The sequence below is a fragment of the Zeus faber genome (genome assembly GCF_960531495.2).
Source record: "Zeus faber genome assembly, chromosome: 9".
Lineage (NCBI taxonomy): Eukaryota > Metazoa > Chordata > Actinopteri > Zeiformes > Zeidae > Zeus > Zeus faber.
Genome location: NC_137197.1, coordinates 18,326,173 through 18,344,938, shown reverse-complemented (window position 1 = coordinate 18,344,938; position 18,766 = coordinate 18,326,173). Strand labels below are relative to the sequence as shown.

The window sequence follows — 18,766 nt, the reverse complement described above, 5'->3', positions numbered from 1 at the left end:
TCCTTCACAGATGTCAACACACTGTAATCTCTCTCTCACCCTCTTATCGCCGTCACCGTATTCCAAAGCACGCGACTTACACAAGTAAGTTCGATTCACATTTTTGGAACACATCTCATGCGTATCGCGGGATCTTTCCATCTTCAGCCACAATGCTGGACGTGTTTCATGGGGTTTCAATGGTGACAAAGTCCTTGGGATTCTGCCGCCTGACTGCATCCACGGCGCCTTTATCCGCCGGTTTCAGCGACGTCTTCAGCAGATAAAGAAGCCTCCTGAAACCTTCCTCTAATCCCACGCCGGTTTTGGCTGAGCACGGCTGGACAAACCAGGCCCTGCCCCCACACAGTCTTCGCAAGTCGAGTTTCAGGGTAATCTGTGCCGGGGTGAGTGCTCCGGGGATGTCCTGTTTGTTGGCTAAAACAATAAGAGGAACCTTCCCGAGACTCGGGCACCTCAGGACCTTGCGGGTTAATGGAAGAGAACAGGAGAGTGTCATCACAACTATAGCAGGATATTTGATGTTGGGTTTATTCTTAATACAACCCGGAAGGTTAAATTTGTCAAATATCTTCCCAACAACGAAGAGAATAGTATCCATTCATAGATAGACAAGTTAATGTGAGGTAAGACCCTAGGCCCCTAGGGGGTCCAGATCAGGCCTCATTTATTACCAACACATGACACTGAATGCGTAACTAACTTTCCACTCAGAAAAGTAAAATATCTCCATATGAAACAGATTTATATACAGAATATATATTGCCCTGTACATACACACATTACCTGATGGAGTTCTTTCCGAGCCTCATCCAAGCACCTGATGTCCCAGCTGTCCACCACAAACACCAGGCCAGCCGTGTCGGCGTAGTGGCGCCACCAGTGGGGCCTCATCTTCCTCTGACCTCCCACGTCCCAGACTGTCACCCCCGAGCCCCTCCCCTCGGTCTCCAGCATCTCCACGTTGAAGCCCACCGTTGGCACCGTCACCACATTTTCTCCGTACTTCAGCTTGTAGAGCAGAGCTGTCTTCCCCGCTCTATCCAGGCCCAGCATGAGCACTTGCTCTTGCTTCTGGGGCCTAGAGGCATGCAGACCCATATTCCGCGGAAGAGCAAATGATATTAAAGGAGCGTTTGTTGTTCTATCCGAATCTTCGAGGCAGCTCGTCTTTTGACGCTCCCAGAGGTCCGTGCACCTCTGAGCGATTCTTCTCTTTATTCGTCTGGCGTCCACTGAGGGGTTGGAATCCTAGTCAGGATGCCTTATGTACTGTATGTACACAGAGTAAGACCTCTCCCCCTTGTTGTGATGACATTGCTCCATTACGTTGCTTTCAGTAAGGCTTATCGTACGCATGCAGTGACGGTGCAAGAAAGAGGAGCCCGGACTTCTCGGGTTAGGGTTACCGCAGAGCTGTTACTGGAGCGAGGTCACACCTGCCCCCAAACATCTCGCGCACCAGGAAGTCCATGTTTGGAGTGCGGGGGCGGTCCTTCCGGGCCTCACCGTCTCCAGGGAACACCGTCACAGGACAACTTTAGCCCACATACAAGCTCCCATGCCAGGAGGCTTACACGTTGTTATCTATAGACACATGACAAGCTGTCAATGCAGCCTCGAGAAAAGTCAGGGAAAGAACAATCTCTGGAAAACTAACTTTAGATGTTGGGTGAATATGTAGATTCTTATGGCCGATGTGTGATCACGCGGTGATTCACGCAAGTGTAACCCCTCTAATAGCGATTGAAAAATCTCATCTAGAATCAATGGAACTGACTCAATGAGGGACAATCTGATCCCCCAGCAGGTGGCGCTCTATAAGCCCGTCCTCGATAGTGGAAACTGATGTGAATTTTGAATTGATCTCACTTCCCTCCTCAAACAAGCAAGATGGACAAAACAGAAAAAAATCAGTATGATCATTTATTTGAATGTTGCCCATTTGATTTACACTTTAAAACTCAGGTTTATTACTGTTGATATTATTATAATTATTATTATTATTATTATTATTTTTACACTTTATTAAATTCAAGGAAAGAGTACAAATTACACATTGACATTCTGTAACATACATTATTGAGGATAATGAACAACTGAAAAAAATAAAAAGCACATACAAACAGTTTGGTTAGTAAATAACTCTTGATACAATCTAGGAACGGGTGCATTGCTTTATTCTTTGCTGGATCAACAGTGACTGGATATTACTAACACGGGGACAGTATTTACATTCATCTTACAATACTCTAGTCTCCTGGAGATGTCCGAGAGCTGCTATTCTACATCTGTGATCACCGTATGACATCCAGCATGTATGACGACGTGTGCATGACGCGGTACGCTTGACTGCATTATACATCCAGAACCAACACGTTAGTTTTGGCGGCAGGCTTTCATGTCAGAAAATGAAAATTCTTACAAAAATAAGGCAACAAGTACATACTGTATTTCATTCAAAGGCTTATTACATCTCTGAGTGTTCAGAGAAAAAGAAAACAGCCGTACAGATCATGGCGTGGTTGAGCACGGCTGTGGGACACTCGTCTTTATTAGGATGATATGATGTTAGTAAATGACTTCATGACCCCGTATACCTTCTCAGTTCAATAATACGTCAAATCCATGTGGATCTTGATTTTAACTGAACAGGAGATACAAACAAAAATAAAAAATAGCAAGCCATTTTGTGGATGGGTAGCTCTTGCCAGACAAAACAAAATGAATTTTACAATCTCATTTTCTTTATATCTTCAAGACAAACACAAGTGACTGAAAACAATATATTAAATAAAAACTGACAAGTTAGGTAAACTTCAACTCTTTCCTAGTGTCAGGGGATCTTTCTCATCAGACAATAGAACTGATTTGTTTGCTTTAAAATTACAGCAGGGGCTTGAAAGCAAACTATATTTCACACTATATTTTGCCGGATGCTATATTTTGCTGCGTTCCTATGTAACGGGAATTTATTTACAATGATCATTTTCATCTTCAAAATGAGTTTGACCATAGAAAAAAATTTCCAAAGCACAATAGTTGTAGTTTTCAGTGCAATCATTTCATACAAGTCAAAATGTGATCGACAATATGAACATTTAAATTCAGAAATGTACAAAATAAAGCAAAGTTAGTGGTCACAAAGATTCTTTTTTGGGGTGGACTTATGAGCATATAACATGTGTCAGGATGACGCACTATTATACAAAACCATTCTGACCGGTGTCCTTTAACTCATTGTATATTGTTATTATCGGCCAATGAACACACAGTGACAACAATGCACTTCTCTCTTTCTTCCCATCCATCTCACGGAAACACACACACAGACACACACGCGCGCGCACGCACACACACACACACACACACAAATATATACACGACCATTGGTTTGACCACATACTGTCTGTACAAATGTCGGATTAGTTATCTGTATGATTGTGACACAGCCAGCATCTATCTACATCTAGAAAGTGAGAGATAGATGGATGGATGGACAGATGGATGGATAGATAGATAGATAGATAGATAGATAGATAGATAGATAGATAGATAGATAGATAGATAGATAGATAGATAGATAGATAGATAGATAGATAGATAGATGATAGAGGCAGGCTGGCAGGTAGATAGAGAGAGATGCATTGCCTTGAGTTGTTTTCTTGAAATATTTGTGATAAAAATTGTTCACACTGCAGAAGATACAGGCTGAGGGGGGGGTTCATTCTTCATTCTAATAATAATCCTATACATAATTAAATTCAAACATAGCATAGATTTGTGGCGAAGCGGTGGCCTACTGCTCGCCGGCCTTGCCTTTAAACTTCACCACCATGACGGTGATGTTGTCGGGGCAACCGCGGTAGAAGGACTGAAGGACGATGCTCTTGGCGCCAAAGTGCGGCTCGTCGAGTCGCTCCTTGATGAAGCGCACGGCCTCCTCGTTGCTGAAGGCGTCCCACAGGCCGTCCGACGCCAGGATCATGAACTCGGGTTGCAGCTTGTCCAGGTCGAAGGACATGACATCCGGATCGGGGATGACCACGTTGAGGTTCTTCAGCGGGTAGTCGCCCAGGGAGCGGGACATGGCCAGGATGCCCTGGACCCGCCACGAGCCGTTGAAGCTGATGAATCCGCCTGAGGGGAGATGGAGGGGGGAAGAGAGGGAATCAAGGGAAAGCGGCGAGAGAAAGGAGAATAAGAGGTGGAGGGGCGGAAGGAGGAATAACAGGAACGTAGAGTAACCAAAAGAGTGTGTATGTAGAGAGGAGAGGAGGTGTGAGGAGGGAGGAGGAGAAGCAGATGTTTTTGTTTTGTTTTTTTCTCGACCGCTGACATCAAAGATTTCCTTTTGTTATTCTCCGAAAACCTCATTTACTTTGAGGTAGCCGGTTTGGATGGGAGAGCAGCACAAAAACAAAAATATTATCCAGTGTCCCCGATATGTTTTCTCTCACTCGATCTCTCGCTTTATTTAGCGTGAATTGTTGATACTGGATCGGCTCATGGCATTCCCTTGAGTTCAGCTTTTTGTCCCCTGTAATTATGAAAACAGATCCCCCGAGTTGGGAATTCTCCTGTCTCAATGGAGAATTATTATTTTTCCGCGTTAAGCCAAGTTGCTATTCCGGGAATTTTCTTTTACATTTAAGTGACATGCCAGGACTGCTCTGTGAGGTAAGTACTGGAGGGAAGTTAAGGTACAGTAAGTTTCATTTAGGAGGATTTAAATGTATATTTAATACAACACAGACAATTAACACTATTATATAATTATAGAACCCAGAAACGCAATTGTGGCGCCGCCCCTTGCGGCCACCTGCGGGAACGCCTCGTGTCTATTACACCATATTAGTATTTTTAGAGCTTATAGTGCATAATCACCGGGTGTCATGACATTTCACTGCATATATGTATGACCGTATGTTTGTGACAAATAACCCCTTGAATCTTGAATCTTGAAGTAGAACATTATACGTTCAGTTATTGTTATATAACCCATGAAATGATAGAAGGCGATGTGAAAAGCATTAAAAATTTCGAAGGTTGATACAAAAGCTGAGTTTCTTCGATCAATTACTTGAAAGCGTCTCACCAGAGAAACGCTATTTGCAAAGCAAGTGCAGGGCCTCAACAGTACCCACAGTGACCTTTAGATGGAGACACTGAGCCACTCTGACTACTGACCACACTGAAAGACTAAATATGTGACTTGGCATCCAAAGGACTGAGAAAACAAATATCAAAATAAGAAAATTTATACCATTACCATTTATACCATACCATTTATAGTGTTAGAGCTCTGATCAATTTAGGCCAGGACTTAACCAGCCTTCCAACAACTATTATAGTTTAACAGTTGTACACTGTATGTGTGCCAGATCCAGAAAAAAACACAACCACTGCTGCTCACCAGCTTTCTTGATCCTCTTGCGCTCTTTGAGCTGGTAAGGCTTGTGGTCGTGAGATAGAGGGACGGCGTTGCCGTCTTTATCACACAGAACCCCACGCGAGTCTCCAACGTTGGCCACGATCAGCTCCTTATCAGACAGCAAGGCCACGAGACACGTGGTACCTGGCACAGAGAGGAGTGAGAGGATCAGAGGGGGGGGGGGGAGAAATCATGGATGAGGAGAGCGGAAAAGAGAGGGGACGAGGTATAGCGCTTATGAGCTTATTTAGCCAAAAAATGACAGAAACGAACAAACAGTCCTGTACGCTGGTGCGCATTCAAGAAGTTGTAACAAGGGGATTCCTTGAGCATGCACACCAGTACAGACAAACAGTGAGAAAGCACAGAAGAGCTGAATGCACCAAACAGGGGCACACAATTTTTAACATATTTGGCTGCAAACAATGCTCAGCCACTTTCGAAAATGCCACTTCAGTAAGTTTGTCTCTGCCTCCTACTCCTCACTGAGATTCCGTTATTTCTTCTCCTTCCCTTCTTTGTTTGGTTTCCTAGCCAGGCAGAGCAGACTCTGCACTGAGATTCTGAGGCCTATTGTGTGGGATCCAAGGCCCTGTAGACAGAGAACAGTTCTGCTTGTTCGGCCATCTGCACGCGCACACACGCACGCACGCACACACACACACACACACACACACACACACACACACACAAGTGGAAAGAGAAAATAGGAGAATGTCGGGGGTCCAACTGGACCCGACCACGCAGAGAGACGGAGACGGAGCGATGGCACATATGGTAAAGTCACATTTAGGAAATGACAGCGCAAACAAAGCAGAAACCTTTAAGACACCACCCATTTTGACGCCGACCCGTGCGCCCTGTGTGGCATTTGAAAGGCTAAAGCGCACAGGCCGACGGTTGACTCAAATGCCTCCCAAAGCACCTGTGTGCCTTCAAGACTTTATTAAGTTCCCCACCTCAGCGTTGTGTTTACACTCCCTGGCAGCAGGGAGTTGTGTTTATAGCGGACCTTCCTCTGAGCGGAGATGAAACGAGTCCCTGTGAAGGGGATTCCGCTTCACTTCAATCACTCAGAGACCAATAAGAGCCGTTTGCCCCGGAGCCGATGGAGCCATAATGTGTGAGGGGCAGCACAGTGGAGGGAGCCGGCGCGGGATGCAAATTGAATGAAGCCTTTAAGAGTAGAGGGAGGCTAGGAGGGAGAGAGGGAAATGAGAGTAATCGCCCAGCAGCGCCATTATTTTCCATTTCCGCTTTGGGTGAGAAAGAAAATGACAATCAGCAGTAAAATGTGCAAAAAATTAAATAAAAAATAAAACAATAAATGAAGGACGAGAATATTTATCCAGAGGAAAAGCGGCTTAGGAGGACATGACTTGAGTGACTTTTGATGATAATTTACTGTATAAAACAAAGTAAATCTTCCTCATCATTTGTGGACTCCATACTTCCACTTGTTTCCTCATTGTGTGTGAGTTTGGGTGTCACTAATCCTTCTGCTCGTGCCTATAGCTGCCTCAACATTGTGCCAAGCTGTCCAGCTAATTATCCTTATCTGGTTCCTATGGCGGTAGAGATAATGGGCTATGGTGCCATGCTTGCACAGCCCCAATTAGACCAGACCAGCCAAGTGCACATTTCAAATTCCCAATTTAATTGGCATTGTAGCCCTCCTGCACCCCATGGTCATGTTAATTGGCTTAGTTTGGCCCTGCACACCTCAACCACTGCAATTAGTGTAACATCTCAGCCCTGGTTAGTCCCCATAACAAATCAATATAACTGCACTCCTTCTATGTTGCCCAATTATAAAAGAATATATTTGCAAGACGCTCCTCAAAATAAGCCCGCACAGTTTTAATGCTTCAGTTATTGACTAGACCCGATTACATTACGCTCGCTCACAACCCGCATGACCCGTCACCCGTGTAAAGTTCGGGTGAAGAAAAAAAATACGACCCCAAAAAAAACACATTTGAATCTTCCCTCTTTAAAAACACTTTTTGAAGGACAGTAGCGTGCGAGGCAAAAGTCCCTCCGTCCGCTTCTTTCCCAGGCCTAGCAATGAAAACCACCTCACTGGCCACACGAAGACTCCTGAAAAAATGCTCCCCCGGTTATATTTATCATTTATTACCTTTCTAAAACTGGCAGTAAACCTTGTAAAAACCGAAAAATGTTTGGGGCGATACAGAATCCCTTAAAGACTGCACAGAATCCTAGTTAATACTTTAAAAAGCTTTATATGGTGCTTTCATGTCAAGGGAGTCGAGTCGGTCGAGTCACCTCTGGGGTGGATTGGACTAATGCACGACGGGAGGATGTATGGTGTATGTTTGTGCTTGCGTGTGTGTGTGTGTGTGTGTGTATACGTGTGTGCATGTGTGTCCTGCAAGACATGTCACAGCGATATAAAGGTGAACTTAATACCACACAGCATTGGGAGGGTTGTTTCCATAATAGACTCTCAGCTCGCAGGCATTCAATCAAAGTCTCATCTCTGTTATCTGTCTTTCAGGCACTTTTGTTCCCCCGATAAACAATGAAGGGATGAACGGGGAGGGGGAGGGGGAGGGAGGGGAATCTGATACGCAGTTGTCCGGGGGACCGTGCGCCGAGTCAAGATAGCATCTCTCTCTCGTCCTCTCATCCCGCTCTGCAAGCTTAATCTGGGGCTCTGATTATTGCAAAAGCAGAGATATGCACCCGCCTCCCCAAACAACGCAATAGTTAAATCAGATACTGAGACAAGAACCCAAAACGCCATTACCTGTTCAACCGACCCCCCCCCCCCCCGCGACAATAACAAGGTAGATGCAGATGCAGAGAGAGAAAATATAATCTGCAGATCCTAATCCCTGGATATCTAATGTCTGGGTAAAGCCAACTAAACCAAGTATTTTACATAAAGTGGGCATGACGCCAAGATTACAAGTGAGCTTGGAATCCATCCTTCTTACCACCCGGACCGGACAAAAAAGGATGCCAGAAATATGGAGGGGAGAAGGTAAAGGAGAACTCTGGTGCCTGGACGCAACAGGTCACATCGCTTACCCGACGGGGGCGGGGGAGAAAGGGAGAAAACGCAGGAGAGAGAGCGAGAGAGAGAGAGAGGGAGCGAGAGAGCGAGAGAGAAAGAGAGAGAGATGGAGAGAGAGACCCAGCGGAGAGATAAAGAAACACAATTTTGTTGTTTTTCCAGAGCGACGCCGGTCAGACAGCCGATGCTTTATCAGCAGCTGGGGCGGCAAGACGGGTAAAAAGGGATGAAAAGGTCGGCAGGTGAACGTAAAGGTCACGCAGACTTGATATTGAGCTTTCCGACAGCTTTAAGTCACCCGTCACCTGCGGTGGAGCCGGCGCTGTGAGCGTGGAATTCGCCCATTTTTCCTCCCAACAATCGGCCTATCATATGACCGTTCCTGGGAAAAAGAGATCTGAATGGCTCCTTTATCCAGTCAGCTCACTCGCTTATGTCCATGTGAGTCACATGTTGGAACTGAGAGGCTTATGCGTGTGCTATGCATGCTTCCTCCGCCCGGATGCTGAATGTTACCTCCAGCTTTTCCCTCTTCCCCTCGTACCTTCCCCCCTACTGACTGCCACAGCATCGGTCCGCCGTCCGTTCTTACCGGACCTTGCAGCCTTCATCATCCTCCCATCACCGCTCACCTCTCTCCGCTCTGAGAATCCCCGCTCCTCGGAGAAGCTTTGTCTAATGAGCGGCGTGAGGAGGGAGGTTAGACATTCCCATTAGGACGCAGCATCCCTGAGAGGGCGGCGCGTGATGACAGCCCGTGTAAGCGTCTAATCATCAATATTTCAACTTCGCCCTTCTCCGCTTCCTGACTTCTGAGGAGGCCCGCGCCGCGTCTCTCGCGGAAGAAGTCGATTTCCCTCTCTCTCTCTCTCTCTCTCTCACCGTGCCCTTTTCCTCTCCCGGAGGTGGTGAATTTTCGTTTAAAAAAACCATGCGAGGGACACGAAATAGAACCCGAAGCGCCCTCTCATCTGGGCTCTTCACCGTTTCTTATTAGAAAGTATTTTATCATCCGTGCGAGACTAATTCCTGCAAGGTTACAACCAAACAGACGGTAAGTTGTGGAGTTCTGTATTAATATTATTAATGGGGGGGGCGTGGTGTTAGGGTTCTTGGGGCACAGGAGAGGGCAGAATGACATTTGTGACCCGTGAGTTTTTTCATTTAAACTTCCCTGGGCAAGTGCAATGGCACCAAATCAGAGCGTAGTCGTAGTAGAGCGGACGCAGCATTTCCAAAATCCATTTGCTTCATGCACGGTGCAACGTATTTTGGATTCAGTTTTCAAATATGGTCAGTTGTTTATGCAATGATGCCTACATGTAAAAGGTGAACATTTGACACAACAGTATTATAAATACAGTTGTGATGGACGAATATCAAATAGTTTAATATATTTTCAGCTGAAATGACAAAACGCCAACAGAATAAGGTTTACATGTGAGGCTCATTGATATCTGCGGCCGTTCCCCCTGCTGCAAGCCACCCGTGTGGCGTTTTCAGGGCCCTCCGACGCGGAGACGCAGGCGATGGTGTTAAAATGCACCAGTTTAGGACAGTGTGACATGCCAGGACTTCTGCTCTGTGAGCCAAGTACTGGAGGTAAGTCAAGGTAAGTTTTCATTTCGGAGGATTTAAGTGTATATTTAATACAACCCAGACAATTAATACTATTGTAGAATTATAGAACCCAGAGTCGCGATTTGTGGCGGCGTCCCCTGCGGCTGCCTGCGCGAGCGCCTCGTGTGACAGATGACCTCTTGAATCTTTATTGCAGAGCGGGCAAGATGTAACAAGCCGGGAGCCGCTGGAAACTTGTCATGAGAGAGGCTCTCCCCATGAGCGTGTGGGGACGGGTGATTTAACTGTGCTCGTTGATTGCTCTGACGGGCAACAGGTGTACCGCCACCCCTGACCCCAGGCCCAATTACCTAGACCTGAGACGGGTGTGGCTGCTTAAATCACACGACCATCTGCTTTTCTGGTGATATGAGGTCAAGTTTGAACCTATTTCGATAAAAGATCTTTAACCTACTAACAAATCATAACCGTTTCTGCAGGAACCCAGGACTGTATGAATCACGTTTTACGACCTGCACATATGGCCGCCGAGCTAAAGAGCCAGAAAGGCCTTCATCAAACCCAAGGTCGCTTCTGATTTAGTTTAATGAGAGGGGACAAGATATTAAAAGTTTTCTTTCCATAATGGGTGAGGGTCCAGTGAAAAAATTAATCGGTGAGGGTGAGGGCGTAGCTTTTAGTACAAATCAAATGCAAAATTCATCCCCCACGCCTGATAATATTCACATTATGCCTCAGCAACATTAACACATTAAAATATCAATTTTTTTTATGATGAATAGCTCGATGTAGATAATTTGACAATATTTTGGGAATGGCTTTTGGTGCTTTCATAAGATATTTACACACAAAAAACAATCATTAGTATTTTGTCGTTTACTTGTGCTGTAATGTGGCCCTTAAGACAACTTTCTAACTACATCACAAAATTATGAAACCCCCAGACGATATCTCGTCTTGATCTCATTTTTTCTCTCTCCAAAATTAAAACAAAAACATTGCTCGTGAATATCTATTTTACGTTTTGATTTTATGTTAGTCTTTACTTCTTGGCAAACATGTCCCCCAAAATTCTTTTTCTTCTCTACAACTTCTCCTTGCTCTCCCTTTTTAACTTCCTGAGTCACCCCACCCCGCCGCCCCCACCTCCCACCACCCCCCACATTTTCTCCCCTGTCAAACCTTTTTTTTTTCCTTTTATCGTTGGACGCCGTCAGCCATTTTTCTGGGTGTCTTTTCTTGTTCTCCACATATAATCACATCACAGAATCTCTTTTTCCCCACATTCTCCATCGCTTTCCTACTAACCTCCTTGCTCTTGCCATCCATCACCATCCCTCGTCTCCGTCTTCCTCATCGGCTCCCACCAGAGATAATTACTACAAGCCTCATAAAGATCAGCCTGTATTTAAACAGCCGAAGAAGCATCGCCCGCGGCTGCACACAGACGCTATTTAACAACAGCCGAATGAATCAGTAGAGGAGAAAATAATAGTTTGTATGCAGCATTATAGGGGATGAGGACAGGAGTCGGGACTGGGGCTAGACACACACAAACACCGACACGTACCAGCTTCATTGTAGGTGGCCGAGAGCTTTCCGAGTATTTCTCGATCCAACGCTAAGATCTGCTGCTCCAGGATGGAGGGATAGGACAGGCCACTCATCTCCTTCTTCTCATCCTTCTCTTTGTCCTTATCCCTTTCCCTCTCTTTCTCCCGTTCGTATATCAGGAGCTGCTGGCGGAGAGCCTCGGGCAGGTGGGCCTTGGCGAAGTCGGCCGCTGCCTGGTGACGGACACACACGCGCACACACGCGCACACACACACGCACGCACGCACACACACACACACACACACACACACACACACACACACACACACACACACACACACACACACACACACACACACACACACACACACACACACACACACAGGGAGGGTTAATTGGCTGGAGCACTCCAAGGGCAATTTTAGTCAAATGACTTCAAATGCAATGAATGTCAACATGAATGGGACCATATTTATTTACCATATTTGGGCAGTGGGACGAGCTGTGCTACAGAAATAGCAGCACATGTAAAAGAGCTGTGGACATTGGGACGAGTGAGTTCTCTTCTGTGTGATCCGCTAAATCCTGCGCTTACCCAAGTGATAGTTGAAGCGATTAAAAGAAAACAATCGGCTGCTATGACTGTGGTGGACAGTTATTGCACCGGGACAGTTAGTACAGTTAGTAGTAATATATTTTTCATTTGAACTTTTTATGCACTTAAAAAAGCTGCACAAACATCATCATCTCTAAAAGCGGCGGTGCTCTGCAGTAATCACACTGTTCAGTCATAGGTTTGTCCTCTGTGACTTGCCAAATAAATCATAGATAAAGAGACAGAGATAAGATGAAAAAAAGCTCATTCAGGGCTATTCAACATCAACACACACACACACACACACACACACACACACACACACACACACACACACACACACACACACACACACACACACACACACACACACACACACACACACACACACACACACACACACACTCAACCTACTGTGGGATACAGCTGAGCTTGAGAAACTGTATCCCTTGCCCTATCCATTTTACCTGGCGGGTAATGCTCACCACTAAGGCGCTTCTCACAGAGTCATGTTGCCCTTCCAAAGCCATAGTGCCCTTGCCCGCCCACCCCCTCTCCTCACTCAAGGCCAAAACGGTGAAAACAAGCCGGTCACAGGTCTAAGAGTTCAAGTTGTTCCGAGTAGAAGATGTCAGATAACGTGCTGTTGACACACCACTCATCTTTTGCGTCCCGGCCGTAATGCAGCTCAAATTTCCTTCTAGCTTCTAACTTCCATAAAGTCTGGAATGAGAAAGTTGCTGGAGCCAATCAAGGCCGCAGGACAGAAACAGATTTTAATTTCTTGGTGCTTCATGATGAGGTCACAGGGCAGAGACCCACATATGACCCCTATTTCTAAAGTGGTAACACAGAATACATGTTTGGCTCCAGTTTCAAAGACCCCCCGCCCCCCCCCCCCCTCTCTCTCAGTCCATCACTCTACCCCAGGGACAAACTTTTGAAAGACTTTGAAAACCCTTCCCAGTTGTACGACTTCACCGGAGCACAAAAACACCTCATCGGCTCCTCTTGTGATGCATTGTACCATCAGTGTAGCTGGCATCCTCAACAAACCCACTCACTCTTTCCATCCTTTCCTCCGCTGACCTCCAGCCATTTCCACCGTTCCCTTCTTTGCATGTATTATTGCCAGTCTGCCATTCTCTCTCATCTCCAATTCCCACCATCCTCTCTGCTCTCTGATTCAATTATGTTGTTTAGGCCTCAGGGCTCGCAGGCCTTGGCGAGGCCTTCTGTTACTTTTTATTTTTCTAGGCTGGCTCTCCTTCTCAAAAACTCTCTCTCTCTCTCTCTCTCTCTCTCTCTCTCTCTGAAGGAACCTTAAAAGTCAAAGTCTCTCTCTCTCTCTCTCTCTCTCTCTCTCTCTCTCTCTGTCTCTCTCTCCCCCTCTTGATAACTCTCTCTGTCTCTCTCCCTGTCTCTAATTGCTCCGTCTTTGTCCGAAGGCATGTGCAAAGGTGTCGCAGACATTCCTTCATCCTACAGTTTCCTCACAGAGTGCAGGGGTTATAGATGGAGTTCACGGTGGGTCATTAAAAAGAGTGGACTCTTGTTTGCCAGGGTTACGCTTCACCAATTAGCTGTCCATCACTGCTTCAAAAGCACAGGGTAACAAATGGTGATGCCTTCCAGGGTTATGCTGCATTCACATGGAACACGGTGGACGGAAGACGGCAAACCGGAAGTCATGTTAGTGGACGAGAGCATGACAGCCGACCGGCAGAGAAAACTGGCAAATGGCAATGGTACATGGCATTTGCCGTCCAAGTTAAAATATTTGAACTTTTTACCGTCCTCCACGACGGCACTACAGCCAGATGTTACGAAGGCGAGGAGCCGACTCTACTGCGCATGGCTGCCTGAGACACAGAGTTTTGGAGTCGCAGCTGGTAGATTCCATTTCCTCTGGAATATCTCACTTAAAATTGCTTAAATAAAAATCATGGATTGGTTTTTTTTCTATTTAATAATTGCATGGAGGCTGTTTGGTGCTATAGCAAGCGAGGAAGCAGATGGAAGATTTGGACACGGTGGTCTCGATTTGGCGCAGTTGGTCCGGTAAAGTTGCAGCTCCAGTTATTACTTGTACAATAATACAATTAAATATGAATAATTCATAAAAAACAAGAGCTTCTATTGCCAGTGGAAACCAGGTGATCAGACACTGATCACTCAGTTACAGATCATTGATCACTCTCTAAATATATCCATAATGCGAAATAATCCATTGTCAAACCTGCTTGGAGATGAATATGGTGCTTTATAGCCGACCTGTGTAAAGTTAACCAACTATTAATGACAATACTTTTTGGAGGGAATTTTACATTTGTTTAAGTTTGCAATTAAATATTAATAGTAAGCTGCATTTTTATAGCTACATGCATTACTAAAATTCTTATATAACATATACATATATAATATATATATAATATATAATAACAGACACAAAATAATTTAGTTTAATATATTGTATTGGAGTCTTTGTACATCACCATAGCAACATGTCTTTACGTTTTGCCATGGTACCTTCCCCCCGCTCCCCTGCGCCGTTCCGAAAGTGCTGTGTGCCGTCTCCTGTCTACTGAGTTCGATATGAATGCAGCATTATACACCTAAAGAGTATTTGTGTGTGTGTGTGTGTGTGTGTGTGTGTGTGTGTGTGTGTGTGTACTGTGGGCCTAATTACTACACGTCAGATCCTGAAGTGTGCTTGTAAATGCATGAGGATAAGACACACAATGAGAAGAGAGTAGGAAGAAGGAAGCATAAGGCTGGAGCCTAAAGCTCAGAAGGAAAGTTGAAGAGGGAGGGACAGGGCTATAGACCGGGATGGAGACAATATGACGGGAGCGAGGATATGGAGATGAAGGTGGAGTAAAATGTGAGAAAAGTAATGGGCAAATTAAATACGTTATTTGTGTGACGTTGTCAAAGGCGGTCCACTAAAAGGAGGATGCGCGAGAGCAAGCGATTATATGGAAATAACTAACTGGGAAGGCCATGGACAGATAAAGCTGGTATAATGCATAGAGTTTCTGTTTTTCAGGACATCGGAAGTGTAGTTATACATGTGTTTGTTAGAGGTGGTGTGATCTCTAGAGAGAGCCAGGAAAACAGACGTCGACAACAGGGGAAAGAGGACCCATCGAAAGAAAGATGCAGCAGGACAGTGGAACACTGATAGATATGTCAGAGTGTGAAAGAGATCATCTCTCCTGTTGACATCAGCCCATAAACTGCGGAGGTTTTTGGCCTTGAGGCGACGCCTCGTTAAGAATATTGGCAAACAAAAGACGTATAACCCTGTTTGTTTCACCTCGCCTTCTCCCCCGAGCATCCTCCCGGTTTCGTCAGCAGGTTCAGTGGAAGCAGAACGATTGATTTGGTATCTGGCATTTATCGGCACACAGGACACACATGCTGACATTGCATCCATGTTTATCTCAACAGGTCGATTGGTCTGCTAATGATGTGTAAAAACTGCATTGAGTTGAATTTACTTCTCAGCGAAAAACTACAAAATTGAAACCTTACCTGGCCCAGGAGAGCTGATATGTGGCTGTACCATTTTCAGTGGCAAACACAGGAGGTTTAAACTCCACCGCCGCAGATCCAAGTGTCTGGAGCATGCCGGTCATGCTTAAAGATCATCAACAACGTGTTGTCATGCGCACAAGTTAATGCGTTTCACACCTGGAGCAAAGCAATGGAGCACCATGCCGTGGTGACTGGTGACCAGCATCTGGATGCACAAACACACACACTTTCCATCTTCAGCCATCCTGTCAAATCCTTATTCAAGCCCAATAAGACATGCGGTCCAATGGGCACGGCCAGACCTTTCAAACAGTTCCATCCATCACACCAGCGAACTGGTAAAAAAAGAAAACAGGGAAAGTCATCTTGGGTTTTTTGCCCTGAGGGAATTTCGCAAATCAGAAGTGAGATTTTCTTTCCTGGCGTCTCGCTGACAGAGATCAAGCGGATGCCGAAAAGGGGAAAGAAGGAAGCATAAAAGGAGGAGGAAAGAGAGAGATCAGGGAGGGGTGCAAGGAACGTTCATTAGCATCACTCAAGTGTATCATTAGGGGGAGAGAGAAAGAGGGATAGAGACAGCAACTGCACTTCCATCACTTCCACAGAGGATTTCATAGTCTACACAACCTTTAAACCATATTTCTTGATGAACTTAAGTTTTGCCTTGGAATAGCAGTTGAATCCAGCTTCCCGGATGCTTCCAGTTTTGAGTATTGCTTTACAATTTACGTTTCTCTGCCATCCGACTGCAGTATCTGGCATCGACCAAATCGTATTTGACCTTGAACATGATTGCTCAATTTTGGGCTATTCACAACTGGGCTGCCGGTAGCACCACACTAACCTACTGTTTCTTTGTTTATCAGCCTCGCCCAGCGCAGAATATAATGATGCCTTGTATGGACCGCCACCAGCTGGAAAAGGCCAAGAGAAAGATCATAAAATCTAAAGGAAAATATCAAGTGGCCTTCTGCTGAACTTCACTGGAAGGACCAACTTCACCGCATGGCCTCAGAGATACGGCTTCAAGCCCAGGCTAAGCAACTGTTGGCGCTAAACCTGCGGATATCAGCATTTCAGAACTCAACAAAATACCGTCCTACGCTGCTCCAATCCTAATCCTGCAATTCCCGAGACTGAACCGGCCATGCAAATATATTAACCCTCTTGAGCTAAAGCCAAAAAAAGCTTTGCGCCACTGAGTGAAGAAGCCTTTGGCCGCCCTGCCACTCCACCTTTCAGGGGCTTTCCTCGTCCCTCCTGGCAAAGTCCCTACTCCATCGGACCCCGAGGCTGGCCCCCCTGGACCTGCCCCCACTGGACCTGCTGCTTAGCCTGCTGTGAGCCTCGGAGGCAGGCAGCCCGACATCGCCTGCAGCTGTGGACCTCTCACTGATGCTCAGCTGCACAGACGCGGCAGCAGCTGCTGAATTTATCCGGATCTATCCTTCCACGGCGGTGATGGGATGTGCTCCAGGGGTGCAGTGCAGTCAGATGTCCCATATGCCGCCCAGTTCCCGGATCAAGAGAATCTTCTATGCATGTCACAGATTTAGTGTCCGTAACACTTGAGAACGCCTCTCCTCTTCACTGGTTCTCCATCGCCACTGTCTGCTACCCTAGTGCCAGGACACTGGACATGAAATCCATCATCCCTGCCATTTTTTCCACGGCCCTCCTTCTATCCATCATATAGGTATATCGATTCAGCAATATAAGCCAGGGTCAACTTTGGTTGAAAATGATTTTCTGTGCCATCGGTCTGCCTTTTATGGACCACTTTGCAGCATTTCTGGGCCACTCAGACCTTTGAAACCTTCCTTTTATCTATCAAGGAAGTTTCCAAGTGATGTCTGGCGAGTCAGCTTCACTCTACTAACGGTATCACTGCCTATTTCTCTATCGTAATGATATGGACTACCTGAACGACCCCTAAATCTAATTATAGGAAGCAGTGTTTTCATTTATTTTCCTATTTTCTTTCTTTAGTTCATTTGGGTTTTTGCTGCAGGTTATTGGCTTTTTAAAAGATACTGAAGAGAAATAGTATACTACAGCAGCATGATGCGGCAGCCATCAGGCTTAAAATAGAATATGCTGTACTTGGATTATGGGGTGTGGCGTCTTGCAGATATCTTTTCTTTTTTTTCTTTTTAAGAAAATAAAATAAAATGTGCTATATGCATGGGGTGCCAGAATCGCCAGAACAAGCCTGTGGTTGTATTCAACTTAGTATGTTTGTTATATTGAGCTTTTTGGCGAATGAGCAGTCATGCATGGTGCGACAGCTAGGTCTAACAAAGGTCCAGGTAATGTCATCGTTTTTTTCCTCTTCTTATTAATGGATCTCTAAGAAAAGGCTACAATATTTGAACGTAATGTCAGCCCTGATAAAAAAATCAGTCAAAACTAGAAAGCATGAATAGATGCAATGCATAGAGTTTCCCTCTTCCCCGTAGATGTATGAAAGCCAAGAAGAGAAAAGCCGGAGGAATTAAAAGCTCCGGTAAAAAAAGCAATCCAAATATTTGCTTTGGTTGTCCTGCTTTCCAATTTGTGTGAAATCAACATTCACCGGATCTAATTAAGACGGCAAAATTCCACCTCGATGAGACTACGCTTGCTGTTCCACTGTCACTCCACATTGTCGCTGAACGCGCGGCATGCGCTCTCCTTAGGGCAACAATGCAATGCCTTGTCTGCCGTACAACCACAGAGAGAGCCACCGGGGAGACTGCATTTCCTGATCTCACAACCGACCTAAGTGTCAGGGCTGGGCCAAGTACAGATTATGCTATTTCGCTCAAAGTGTATTAAGTATATTGACATACAGTAGACCGTCAAACACAAAGGCACACAAGTTCAAGTTCAAGTTCAAGAGATTATTTGTCACATACACACACATACGGTCGTACATATATGCAGTGAAATGTCATGACACCCGGTGATTACGCACAATAAGCTCTATAAGCTCCAAAAATACGAAAAATTCTCAAATGTGCGTAATCGACACGCGGTG

At 45.5% G+C, this 18,766-nt stretch overlaps 2 protein-coding genes across 2 annotated transcripts in view; both read right to left on the bottom strand.

Annotated features, from left to right (window-relative positions):
* Window positions 1–166: 166 nt before the first annotated feature.
* Window positions 167–1,203, bottom strand: LOC307234792 (ADP-ribosylation factor-like protein 14; the record flags this gene model as incomplete). The annotated part of the gene is made up of 2 exons (XM_080006656.1): window positions 787–1,203; window positions 167–463 (listed from the first exon to the last, which is right to left on the bottom strand). The coding sequence occupies exons 1-2, from the start codon at window positions 1,099–1,101 to the stop codon at window positions 167–169; spliced, it is 612 nt and encodes a 203-aa protein (XP_079862782.1). The 5' UTR covers window positions 1,102–1,203.
* Window positions 1,204–1,912: 709 nt separating this feature from the next.
* ppm1lb (protein phosphatase, Mg2+/Mn2+ dependent, 1Lb) overlaps window positions 1,913–18,766 on the bottom strand; it is a 42,290-nt gene continuing 25,436 nt past the window's right edge. Inside the window, exons 3-5 of the mRNA XM_080006424.1 lie at window positions 11,629–11,845; window positions 5,417–5,578; window positions 1,913–4,140 (exon numbers count right to left, since the gene is read on the bottom strand). Of these exons, the coding sequence (XP_079862550.1) occupies window positions 3,800–4,140; window positions 5,417–5,578; window positions 11,629–11,845 (720 nt within the window). The 3' untranslated portion in view covers window positions 1,913–3,799. The remainder of the gene's footprint in view (window positions 4,141–5,416; window positions 5,579–11,628; window positions 11,846–18,766) is intronic.